The sequence below is a fragment of the Ochotona princeps genome, chromosome 11 (assembly GCF_030435755.1).
Source record: "Ochotona princeps isolate mOchPri1 chromosome 11, mOchPri1.hap1, whole genome shotgun sequence".
Lineage (NCBI taxonomy): Eukaryota > Metazoa > Chordata > Mammalia > Lagomorpha > Ochotonidae > Ochotona > Ochotona princeps.
Genome location: NC_080842.1, coordinates 35,058,613 through 35,071,717, shown reverse-complemented (window position 1 = coordinate 35,071,717; position 13,105 = coordinate 35,058,613). Strand labels below are relative to the sequence as shown.

Genomic DNA, 13,105 nt, shown 5'->3' with positions numbered 1-13,105 from the left:
CATCTTCACAATGATGATTGCAAGTTTTCCAAAAAAATGTTAATATATAAGATTTAACTATTTTTATTAGAAAGACAGATTGACAGACCTTGCATCCTTTGCTTCACTCCCCAAATGGCTGCAGTAGCTGGAACTGCAGCATTCTGAAGCCAAGAGCCAGGAGCTTCTTCTTGGTCTCCCACTTTGATCTTCAGGCTTTGGGCCATCCTCTACTGCTTTCATAGGCTACAACCAAGGAGCTGGGTAGGAAATGGAGCAGCTAGGACACGAACCAGTACTCATATGGGATGCTGATATTTGGAGTGGAAGATTATTAAGTTGAGCCAGTGTACCGGCCCCAAAATCTTAATATTTATTTGAAAGCTCAAATTCTGTCATTTAGAAACAAATACATATCTGTTCTATTATTAAGTAGCATGTACATGATTATACATATTTAGGTTGCTTGAAACATGGAATTACTTGATTCTTTACTAAGAAGATGCCTGTCGGATTCTGAAGGTAGAAGAGCTGTAGTTTAGTTTGTCCCATTCTCAAGTCAGAAGACCTGTAGTCGGTTTCAGTCTTTTCTTTAAGTTAACATACAGTTTCCACTAATTGGATAGCTTTATTTTGTACTTCAAAAGTCACAAGCACATTTTCCTTGGGATGTCATGTTTGTAGGCAGCAAAGGTGCTACATGTGTAATTCTTATTCTAATTATATTTAACACTATTAATACTAAAAAGACAAGAACTGTATAATTTTCACTGCTTCATAAAGGTGATTTTAAGTAAAATTGGCTTTTTATCAAACAGAAATTGGAGGCCTGGCAGTCCAAAGTGCAGCAAGTACCAGTACATTTAAATTCCACTACCTGATTTATCCTAAGGAGCTAGACGTTTTGTCATAGCTTTTTTTTTTTTTTTAAAGATTTATTCATTTTATTACAGCCAGATATACACAGAGGAGGAGAGACAGAGAGGAAGATCTTCCGTCCGATGATTCACTCCCCAAGTGAGCCACAACGGACTGGTGCTGCGCTGATCAGAAGCCAAGACCAGGAACTTCTTCCAGGTCTCCCACATGGGTGCAGTGTCCCAATGCATTGGGCCGTCCTCGACTGCTTTCCCAGGCCACGAGCAGGGAGCTGGATGGGAAGTGGAGCTGCCGGGACTAGAACCGGCGCCCATATGGGATCCCGGGGCGTTCAAGGCGAGGACTTTAGGCGCTAGGCCACGCCGCCGGGCCCTGTCATAGCTTTTTGTTATTAGTAAAAATGTTAGCACAGTGAAAAGGGCTCATAGTATCTTAGTGTAATTATGTGACGAGTCTTGATCTTACAGATTCCTTACAAGATCTCGGGGACACTTTGAGAAGCTGTTGTTTTAATTCAAAGTGCTGAGGTCAGACAAAATGTAAATTCTTTGTCTTTTGTGATTAAAAAGTAAATATAATTGTATGTGTAAGTGTTCATTCGGAGGCATTAATGATATTCGGGGTGATGGTTAAATGTGTTTTAAAGTGTGGTGCCCTCCTGCCCATAGGTGTGTGGGCTGGATAGTAGGTTGGTTGGGTTGAGCTGGGCTTCAATGCCCATCGATACGTGCGAGAGCTAAGCAGGATGTGGGACAGACTTGACAAGCCTGCGGTGTGTACTGGCAACCATGGGAACCAGGGTAGGGGGCAGAACTGGTGGGAGTTATGGGGAGTCACCCCAACTAGGCTGCAGCTCCAACCGGTTTGTGTGAGGACCAAGTATGAAGTGGGCAGAATCGAACTGGACTACAACACCCGTTGGTTCACGAGGAAGACAGGGCTGGAAACAGAACGAACCCAGTAATCCCAACGACCAGCATGAGCAAAAGCTGATTGGTGTGACGGATGCTGTCGGACTCTGTACTAGCAAACTCGCGCAAGAATCAGGCCTGGGATCATCTCAGATAAAGTTTCTTTGGAGATCCCTCCAACTGAACTGCTGATCTTAGAACCCCAACCATGAAGAGACTGTTAGCCAGTGGATTCTGAATAGGGTTCATTGCGATTGGAACTGAGATATTGGCAGCAGTCCAGAACTGATGAACAATCAAAACTGTATGAGCAGGACCCTCAGAGCGTGCCTCCCGTTTGGGATCTGGGATGGGAGGGAGGTTGGGTGGGGCTTTTCCCTTTGTTTTTTTCCCTGACCCCAGATACAGGGTAAAATGATATTGCTGTGGAAACAATGGTATTACCCACTTTCACCCTGTAGCCCTTGACACTTTGTTCCCTAATAAACTAAGTAAGATTAAAAAAAAAAAGTGTGGTGCCCTGAGACTGTTAGGCTAAGTGTCTACAAAATCTTAAGAGAAAATTGAGACTAAAAGAAAGAAAAAAATTCCTTTCTTCTGATTGTTTACAGTCCTTGAAAACATTCCAAGTAGTATAGCAATCTATGAAGTAACCTAATCAATTATGTGCCTTTACTAGTCATATTAATCATCTGTGCATAGCCAAGTTTCTTTTTTTTTAAATGGTAATTTTCATCTACTTGAGAGATAGAGAAACAGAGACACAGAGGCATTTTCACTCTAGTGGTTCACTTCCAAAATGCCTGCAACAACCAAGGCTGGACAGGCCAAAACCGAGAGCCCAGAGCTCCATCCAGGTCTCCCACGTGCAATGGCAAGTCCAAGTACCGGAGCTGTCATTTGCTGCCTCCCAAGGTGCTCTAGTAGGGACCTAAACAATAAGCAGCGCACCTGGGACTTGAACCGGCCCTCCAGCATGGGATGCAGGCATCCCACATAGCAGTACCGACTCTAGTGAAGTTATTAAAATTTATGATTCTTGATTATATAAATGTAAATCATTTTTAATGCTGAGAAGTTTCTTATGTTCTTACTGTTATTAATTTAACATCTGTTTATTTATCTGTTTACTTATTTATTATTTGTCAGAGCTTTTCTTTTCTTTTGAAAGACAGGCAGTTACAGATAAGCAGCTCCCATGCTGCTGTTTGTTCCCCAAATGCCCACGATGGCTGGGCTGAGCTGAAGCTGACAGCAATAAAGTTTCCCAAGTGGGTGTGGGAACCCAATTACTTGAGCCATTGCTCCTGCATTCAGAGATCTTCATTAGTAGGCTGTTGGAGTCAGGAGCCAGAGGCTGATGCTTAACCCACACTCTCCGATATGGCCCATGAGCCTCTTCACTTCTAGGTTTAATGTCTGTCCTGTCAGAAGCTTTTATCATAATTGTAGCTCTCCACTCAAAGATGATTTTGAAGCAAATTGACATATTATTTCAGTACTTCACAGGATGATGATAGGCTGAATCTCTGCTATAGCAGATATTTGACTTCCTGAAGTACACACAATACTGTTAAAGGGAGGATGTTTGAGCTGACATGGATTGCCACCATCACCAACACTGTACTTACCAAAATGTTTAAGTTTTCTCTTTCTATTTTACTTTATGTCTGGCATTTTTCCGATATTGATTATAAATGGAAATTATTTTGTTTTAAAATCCCCTGGATGGGCCAGGTGGGGTAGCCTAGTGGATAAAGTTATCACCTTGCATGCCCCGGGATCCCATATGGGTTCTAGTTCATGTCCCAGATGCCCACTTCCCATCCAGCTCTCAGCTTGTGGCCTGGGAAAGCAGACGAGGATGGCCCAAAGCCTTGGGACCCTGCACCGCGTGGGGGACGCAGAAGAGGCTCCTTGCTTTGGTCAGCTCAGCTCTGGCCATTGTGGCCACTTGGGGAGTGATCCAGTGGATGGAAGATATTCCTCTCTGTCTCTCCTTCTCTGTATAAATCTGACTTTCTAATCAAAATAAATAAAGCAAACAAACAAAAATCTCATGGAATAGTTTCCTGACTGTCATTATGTTACCAGTTGGTGCATTTTATATTCATTTAATTTTCTTTACCGTTTTAAGCATTATTTTCAGATTTAGTTTCGATAGTTATATAAAAATTATTTCAGTGCTTTTAAAGTTGAATGTACAAAATTGATAAAAAGAAATTTCTGTATCTGTTCCTTCCAACCTATTGTCTTCCTCCATTTATAAATAATGATTTATATTTCCAGCTTAATGCTTTATCCCTCCATTATACATAGAAAACCTGTTACATATTCATTTTAGTTTCTTAGATAAAACAGTTGTATACTTTTAATCATCTTTTTTTTTTTTCTGTATAATGTTGCATCTGAGCCTGGCGTGGTAGCCAGCAGCTAATGTCCTTGCCTTACACACACTGGGAATTCATGTGGGCGCCGGTTTTAGTCCTGGCCGCCCCGCATCCCATCCAACTTCCTGGCTGTGGCCTGGGAAAGCAGTCCAGAACAGCCCAAAGCCTTGGGACCCTGTACCTGCATGGGAGACCTGGAAGAGGCTCTTGGTTGTTGGCACTGGATCAGCTCAGCTCTGGCCGCTGCGGCCACTTGTGTAGTGAATCTGCAGACGGAAGATCTTCCTCTCAGTCTGAACTCCTCTCTGTGTATCTGACTTTCTAGTAAAAAATAAAATAAAATAGATCTATATAAAAAAAGAAAATACTGCTTTTAGTCTAAAAACTGAGACAAATTGCTAGATTCTAGAGTTGTGGCTTCTGTTTGTAGTTTGAAAAATGAAGCATGAACATTTCTTGTTTCAGATCAACAGCAAAAAGAAAGAATCAGCATGGGAAATGACAAAGAGCTTATATGATGCGTGGTCGGGATGGCTAGTAGTAACACTAACGGGATTGGCATCAGGTAAAGAAGAATGTAAAAGCAATCTGTTTTTAATTAAAGTAATTATAAGTAGTTCTCCCTCTCACACAATTCTTTTTGTTTCAAGTACTGTTGAATCTTTTTTAAAATCACTATTTTTATTATTGGATTTCAAAACATTTGTTTTTCTCCATTAAAAAATCTTAAGTGTAAGACTACAATGTGGGAGGTTTCCAGATCTCTTTTTTAAAACAACTTGATTGATTGTTAAAGGCCTTAACCTCCAAACTAAAATAATTTATTTGAGCTGCACTGTTCTAAAAAATTCACATGTGCATTATGTAAACTTCATGGTGATCTTATGGTAGAAGTACCATCATAACCATCCTACAGATACAGAGACTGGAGCAGGATTTAAATAACTGACAAGGAAATAAATAGCTCAGCTGAGGTCATATACCTAGTGAATGGCTGTGGCAGAACTTGAACCCAAGTAGTCTGGCTCAAGAGCCTGCTCCTTTAATCATCATGTTATGTAGAGTGGCCACGATGTCACTATTTTTGAGACTATAAGAAACAGCAGTTGAGTATCTGAAAGCAAATATTAAGGATGGTTTCAGTGACTTTCACCTTCCATCGTGGAAGACTGCAGAAGAACATGAAATGTTAAATTTTTATGGAAGGAAGTAGTAATTGGCATACCTAAGAATTTTATAGCTTTTGTGTATATGAACCATGAATCTTTCATGTGATAAGGACCCAGATTTGATAAGAAGTTTGTATGTATCTTTTGGATTCTACCAGTAAAATAATCTCTGTCTTTGTGGTTTGCTGCTTAAGAAAAAACTGCTTATCTGTCACAGTAATTCTTGAATGTTGTGATTGACTATTTCTTTTTTTTTTTTTATTGGACAGTCAAATTTATTTATTTATTTATTTTAATTTCTTTTTAAAAATTATTATTTATTATTTTTAATTCATTAATTAAATTGTATTATGTGACACAGTTTCATAGGTACTTGGGTTCTCCCCACCCCTCCCCAAACCCTCCCACCATGGTGGATTCCTCCACCTTGTTGCATAACCACAGCTCAAGTTCAGTTGAGATTCCCCCATTGCAAGCGTATACCAAACATAGAGTCCAGCATCTTATTGTCCAGTCAAGTTCAACGGCTTCTTAGGTATACCCTTTCTGGTCTGAAGACAGAGCCAGCAGAGTATCATCCCAGATGATTGACTATTTCTAATAGACATTAAATTTTATTCTGTTAACTGGATTTTGGATTAAAATTTGCTAGATTTATGAATCTCCTAAGTAACATTTCATAGCTACTTTAGTGCCTTTTAAATACCTTTTTAAAATAGCAAGTTGTTTGATTGATTTGGCTGATTTTTATTCCAAAAAATAACTGTTTACAGTTAAGGAATATACAGGAAATAGAATACCTACTTGCTGTTTTAAGAAGTCATATAAAGATTTTAAATTAATATAGAAAATTTTCAATTTATGTAACAATTCATAATGACCCTTTGTTTACTTATAGGGAATTCTTCGCTTGCTTTTTGCTTCTTACCTAGATCATTGATACCACAAAACTGGATTTTTTGTTGTTGTTAATAGTTTACCACCTCTACCATGTCTTTATAGGGGCCTTGGCTGGATTAATAGATATTGCTGCTGACTGGATGACTGACTTGAAGGAGGGCATTTGCCTTAGTGCATTATGGTACAACCATGAACAGTGTTGCTGGGGGTCTAATGAAACAACATTTGAAGAGAGAGATAAATGTCCACAGTGGAAAACCTGGGCAGAATTAATCATAGGCCAAGCAGAGGTAAGACTTGCTTTGTCTCTAGATAAATTAATAATTGACAATGGCAGAGTCTCCAAATCATTTAATTATGGAACCCACATATTATAGTGACTGTAACCTGTATTAAACGAAAAATACAAACAAGAAACCCAGAATAGAACGGAAAATATGAAAATACGTTGCAATGGGAAAGAAATGGCACAAGTAGATATCCCTAATTTGAAAACTGTGAAATCTGATATGCTCCCTAATTTAAATTTTTTTGAATCCTGATGTGACTCCTCAAGTGGGAAGTTGCACACCTTACCTATGTGAAGAGTTGAAGTCAAAATGCATATACACTAAAAATATTGTGTAAATGACATTCAGGCCAGATCTAGGAAATATATATAGAACAAGTGAATTTCATAAATGAACGTATTTTTGTGAAAAATATCTGATGTATATATATGTAAATATTCCAAAATAAGAAAAAATATCTAAAACATTTCCATTGTTACTCATTTTAAAGAGGGGATACTCAATCTGTATTATTTCAAAAAGCATTTTAAAAAAGGTTTATTACTTTTTATTGGAAGGGCAGATCCGATTTACAGAGAGAAGGGGAGACAGAAAGACCTTCATTTGCTAGTTCATTCCCCAAATGACTGAAATGGTTGGAGCTGAGCCGATCCAAAGCCAGGAGCCAGGACATTCCTTCTGGTCTCACACATGGTTACAGGGCCCCAAGGCTTTGGGCGATCTGTTGCTTTCTTAGATCTTAAGCAGGGAGCTGCATGGGAAATAGAGTAGCTGGAATGCAAACTGGTGCCCATATGGGATCCTGGCACTTGTAAGGAAAGGGGTTAGTTGTTGAGCCACCACATTGGACCCTCAAGTTTTTTTTATTATTATTAACCACATAGTCATATACATAAGTTCATTGGATATATTGCAAATATCTGTGTAAAGTTAACATAAAGTCCCATTTTTAAAACTTTACGTCCCGGGCCCAGCGTAAAAGCATAGCGGCTAAAGTCAGCTCCTTGAATGCGCCAGGATCCCGTGTGGGCGCTGGTTCTAATCTTGGCAGCCCTGCTTCCCATCCTGTTCCCTGCTTGTAGTCTGGGAAGGCAGTCAAGGACAGCCCAAAGCCTTCCTGGCTCTTGGCTTCGGATTGGCTCAGTTCCAGCTGTTGCGGCCGCTTGGGGAGTGAACCATGAGATGGAAGAGCTTCCTTTCTGTCTCTCCTCCTCTGTGTATATCTGCCTTTCCGATAAAAATAATAATTAAAAAAACTTTACATCCCTAAAATTAGGAAATATGCATTATGAGTCAGTCAGTTAGAATAGCCCTTTGTAAAAAATGTTGAGGGTTGGTGTTGTGTAGTTACATCCTAAATGAGTGCTAGTTCATGTCCTGCCTGTTACATTTCTGATCCAGCTCTTTGCTAGTGTCCCTTGGGAAGCAGTGAAAGATGACACAAGACTTTAGGCCATCTGTATGGCCTCTATCTATGTGGGAGACCTGGAAGAAGCTCCTGACTTCTTCGCTTGGCCCAGCCCTGGCTGTTGCAGCCATTTAGGAAATGAACCAGTGGATAGAAGATCTCTGTCTCTCCCTCATTTTCAGATATTTTTTCCTTTATTGAGCTTTACCCTGTCTAAAGATTCTTCGTCACACCAAATGTGTCTCTACCCTAAGCTGCCATCTTGCCTCTGACTCTGTTTATTTGAAAGATGGAAAGAGACCAGATAGAAAGAGACCACCTTCAGACTCCTACAAGAGTTGGGGCTGAGCCAGGAAAACCAGAAAGCTGGTACTCAGTCCAGGTCTCTGCTCTGCAGGAGCCCAAACACTTGAGCCATCATTGGTACCTGCTGGGGATAACAAGAAGTCACAAACAGAAGGGGAGCCAAGACTTGAACCAGGCACTCTAATGTGGGATGTGGGTGTCCCAAACAGATTCTTCAGTCTTGTGCAAAATTCTCATTCCTAAAATAAGCCTTCTCAATGGATATATCTGTTCATTATTATTTTTTAAAGGTTCATTTATTTTTGTCTGAAAGAGTTATATAGAGAAAAGGAAATACAGAGAGAGTTCTTGCATTTTCTAGTTCACTCCCCAAATAGCCGCAGTGTCCAGAGCTGGGCCATTCCTAAAGACAGGAGCCAGGAACTTCTTCCAGGTCTGTAACTTCTAATAGGACTTGTTGTCATGCTTGCTGGGCCTTTTATCAGAGAACTGAATCTGAAGTAGAGCAGGCAGGACATGAACTAGCACCACAGGCAGAGGCTTAGTGTGCTACACCTTGGCACTGGTGCCCTAAATAGATGTATCTTAAAGAAATTAAGATGTTTTGCATTGTGGTATACTATACTTAGTGATTATTTTACTTTTGTGATGGTGTATAATGAAAATATATTAGAATTCAGAATATAATACATACTATTACATGATCATATGTGTGTACTTAAACTTTTGTGATCTAAGCTTTAGAACAAGAATATATTTACTGGTGAGATGTGTAGTGTGCTATTTGTCATCTTGCTTACCTGAACTGAATTTAGTTTTTTGGTATTCAGGAGAATTGCAGTAGAATGAAATTTGAGTGCCAGTGCAACTTTTTTCCTCCAACTGTTTCAAGAAAATGGTTTGTAGATAAGCAGAGGTGTACGTATTTTTCTTCTGTAAATAAAACAGGACCCTTGGGTCTGACACTAATGGGTAGTGTTCTAAGTGTATCCTGGAAGGGTGCCAGTTTGAGTGCTGGCTGCTCTACCTCTAATCTGACTCTTTGCTGATGTGCCTGGAGAAGGAGCAGAAGGTGGCCCATGTGCGTGGTACCTGTGCTCCCAGGTAGAAGACCTGGAAGAAGCTCCTTGGTCCTGGCTTTGGCCTGGCCCAGCCCTGAATTTGCAGCAATTTGGGGAGTGAACCTAATGAAAGACTTCTCTCTGTAACTCTGCTTTTCAAATAAATCAAGTAAATCTTTAAAAAAAGAGAAGGAGAAGGAAGGAAAGAAGAAACAAACCATATGCATAGTTTACCTGGCAAGCACTTGTGTTAGAGTGCTTACTCTGTAAGTTCAATTAAAACTATTGAATTATTTGCTTTTTTAGGGTCCTGGTTCTTACATCATGAACTACATAATGTACATCTTCTGGGCCTTGAGTTTTGCCTTTCTTGCAGTTTCCCTGGTAAAAGTATTTGCTCCATATGCCTGTGGCTCTGGGATTCCAGAGGTAAGCCATTTCAGTGTCATTGAACCATAATTGTTATAGCACTGTACTTTTGGCCTTTGAGAAAAAAACAAGTTTTGGAAAGATGGTTGGTTTGTAATATGCAAAAGAAAATTTTCAAAAGTAAAAGCTGGTTGGTTGTTGATGTCATTAAAATTTTTTCTCCATAATTATTTCATCGCTATTTTAGAGATTGCTTTGTTTTTCCTCTCACCAGTCATTTAGCACATGATTAAACAGATTCTTAGGAAAGGGTCTGGAAAAGAACTGTCCTGAGTGCTTTGATGGGTTATTTGATGTTTTCGTATTAGAAGCCTGATTTTAATACATTCCTTGTCTTTTTTCTAACTATCTTCTGATTAGATAAGGTAATGATTCTTGAATTTATATTTTGAGGAAACATTTGATCTTATTGGATTAATAGTGCCAAGTTTTGAGTTATACTTTACATCAAAAACAACAGGGGATTTTACTCAGGATTGAACTTTATGTGAATTGCTTTCTTTGTTTTTCTGTTCTTGAACAAATTACTAGTTCTTTGTCTAATATTAAATTATATTAATTTTAAAGGCTATATTAGCATCTTTAATAAAGATCAGTATCGTGTATACTCATTTATTGTCTTTCTTGATACGTAGAAAATAATTACATAAGGCGTTATGTTTTTATTTTTGACACAGAGTATAGGAAATGTATGTAATTATGGCATGCTTATTTTTATAATACAGGTATTCATATTTGACTCTTCCTGATGTATAATTATAACCCTTTTAATTAAAGCCTGTATTCATTTTAACATGGCTTGATATTTAGATTTTGTTCATTAGAATGAAAACATGATACACTTATTATATGTAGCAAACTAGTTTTTTAAAAATTGTGAATTTTCCCATTGTTTGCCAAAATTTACAAGACAGTTTTATGAGAAATGTAAATACGTATATATAAACATATTTGTTATATATATAATCTATATATATGGATTAGTTAGAATATCCTTTTTCTTAATGGAAATTAATCTGTCTTAATATTTATTTTGTAGATTAAAACCATTTTGAGTGGATTCATCATCAGAGGTTACTTGGGAAAATGGACTTTGATGATTAAAACCATCACTTTAGTATTGGCTGTGGCATCAGGTTTGAGTTTAGGAAAAGAAGGTCCCCTGGTCCATGTTGCCTGTTGCTGCGGAAATATTTTTTCCTACCTCTTCCCAAAGTATAGCACAAATGAAGCTAAAAAAAGGGAGGTAAGTGTGTCTTTGTTTTGTTCATTGACAAAAAAAAAAAAAGCTGTCATATAGACTTTATATTGGTGAAGAATTTCTGGGACAAGTGTTGTGATGTGGCAGTTAAGCCACTGCCTGAGATGCCCATGTCCGATACTGGAGTGTGGGGTTTGCATCCTGGCTACTGCACTTCCATTTCAGCTTCCTGCTGACCACACCCTGGGAGGTAACAGATTATGGTCCAAGTGGTGAGGTGCCTGCAAGCTCTGTGGGAGGCACTGATTGAATTCCAAGCTGCCTGCTTCAGCCTGGCCCAGTTCAAGCTATTGTGAGCATTTGGGAGGTGAACGATTGGATGGAAGTATACAATCTCTTTCTCCCTCTCTCCCTCTATGTTTATATATACATATATTTTAAGTAGATATCTGCATTTCAAATGAATAAAAACAAAAGAAACCTTTAAAAAACTTTTAAAAAGACTTTCCTCATGCAACAGTGCATTTTGCTTTTTTGGTTAAATTTTTATTTAGATTGAAGATTACATTTGACATTAGTTTATGGTTCTTTTTCTAATAATTTCTAATGTCTTTTTAGAATTCTCTTCCAGTACTGCTCAGTTACCTCTATACATTACTTGTTCATTTACCTTTTCCTAAATAGTGTAGTATTTACTAGTTACTTGATCACAGAAATCAAAGTCTACCTTGCTGGGGTTTTTTTGTTTTTGTAATTCCATGCTATGTCTTAGACTGTAGGCTTCCAAACCCTTGGCTTGTGATAATAACCAGATTTGTCTTGGAGATAGACATATGGTTGGACAAACAAAAGTGCTGAGAGGGGCCTGGCATGGTAGCCTAGCAGCTAAAGTCCTCACCTTGGATGTGCCAGGATCTCATGTGGATGCTGGTTCTAATCCCCAGCTGGTTCTAATTCCCCAGCTCCCTGCCTGTGGCCTGGGAAAGCAATTGAGGAAAGCCCAAAGCCTTGGAATCCTGCACCTGTGTGGGAGACTTGGAAGAAGCTCCTGGCTCCTGACTTTGGTCGGCTGAGCTCTGGTTGTTGTGGCCACTTGGGGAATGAATCAACGGACAGATGATCTTCCTCTCTGTCTCTCCTTTTTTTCTGTATATCTGACTTTCCAATAAAAATAAATCTTTTTAAAAAAAGTTTAAAAAATGCTGAGAGAAGGACTCTTTCAGGGTAGACCCTTGTGAGTGAGAGACAGTGATACACACACGGAAGAACTGGTTATCTGGATATCTCCTTTTAATCAGGAACACTGCAGTTGCACGATTTTAGTGCAAAGTGTGTGCTGAGGCTGCCAACTCTATATATAAGAGTCTTGCATATAGAAATCACTTGTGTGACTTTCAGTGGAGACAGACTCCCATACCAAATTGGAAGTTTTGGACTGAGGAGGAAGATAGCTTTGGAAATCTGAAAGCATGGGCTGTGAAGGAAAAAATAATTGGCGAAGGTTTTGAGTGAAGGGTTGCATATTCTTGGCTGGAAAGATCTGGCTTGATTGCATTAGTGGTTATTATTGCTGCTTCCTCAGAATCATGTTTCTGAATCGCTTTGTTGACCCCCCTATGTTAAGTTTCAAAGGCTAATTCCTACTGGAGTCTTTTCTTTGAGCACATGACTCAGTTGATAAAATACCCTTCAGTTCTTCTCATGCTCTTAATGTATGAAATGTGCTGCATTTTTCATACTACTACTGCGTTGTGTGGTTAGCTGAATCCTGTGCTGTCAAATACATGCTGGGATCATGCATGTTGATGAAGGTGTGGCTGAGGAGTCACAAAGAGCGTTCTGTTTGCCCAAAGGTAGCTGGATCCTGTTGTATCAGTTTCATGTTGGAATCATTTATGTTGGTAAGAGAGTTCGGCTGGGGATTTTCTAGGGCCATTCAGTTTACTGGGGTTTTTGGAATTGAGATTGGGGAAGTCTCATGAGTGGCTTTGGAGTGCTGATCTTTCAGTCTTGCTTGGATGTATCTCCCTCTCTGGGAATATAAGTTCCTTTAGTGTCTGCCCTGTATTTTGGAGAAGCTTTGGATGGATTAGCTGATTCCTGTCGAGTTATAGGTAAACTTTACAAAGATCTTTTCTGTTTGTTTTGATTTTGCCTTACATACCTTTTTTTTCTGACAGGC

The 13,105-nt window shown here is 39.1% G+C and overlaps 1 protein-coding gene across 6 annotated transcripts in view; it reads left to right on the top strand.

The window, feature by feature from the left end:
- CLCN3 (chloride voltage-gated channel 3) overlaps window positions 1-13,105 on the top strand; it is an 89,418-nt gene that overhangs the window by 47,621 nt on the left and 28,692 nt on the right. For all 6 annotated transcript variants that reach the window (XM_058670000.1, XM_004579050.4, XM_004579052.4 and 3 more), the window contains 4 exons: window positions 4,625-4,724; window positions 6,331-6,518; window positions 9,600-9,722; window positions 10,762-10,968. In XM_058670000.1, the coding sequence (XP_058525983.1) occupies window positions 4,625-4,724; window positions 6,331-6,518; window positions 9,600-9,722; window positions 10,762-10,968 (618 nt within the window). The remainder of the gene's footprint in view (window positions 1-4,624; window positions 4,725-6,330; window positions 6,519-9,599; window positions 9,723-10,761; window positions 10,969-13,105) is intronic.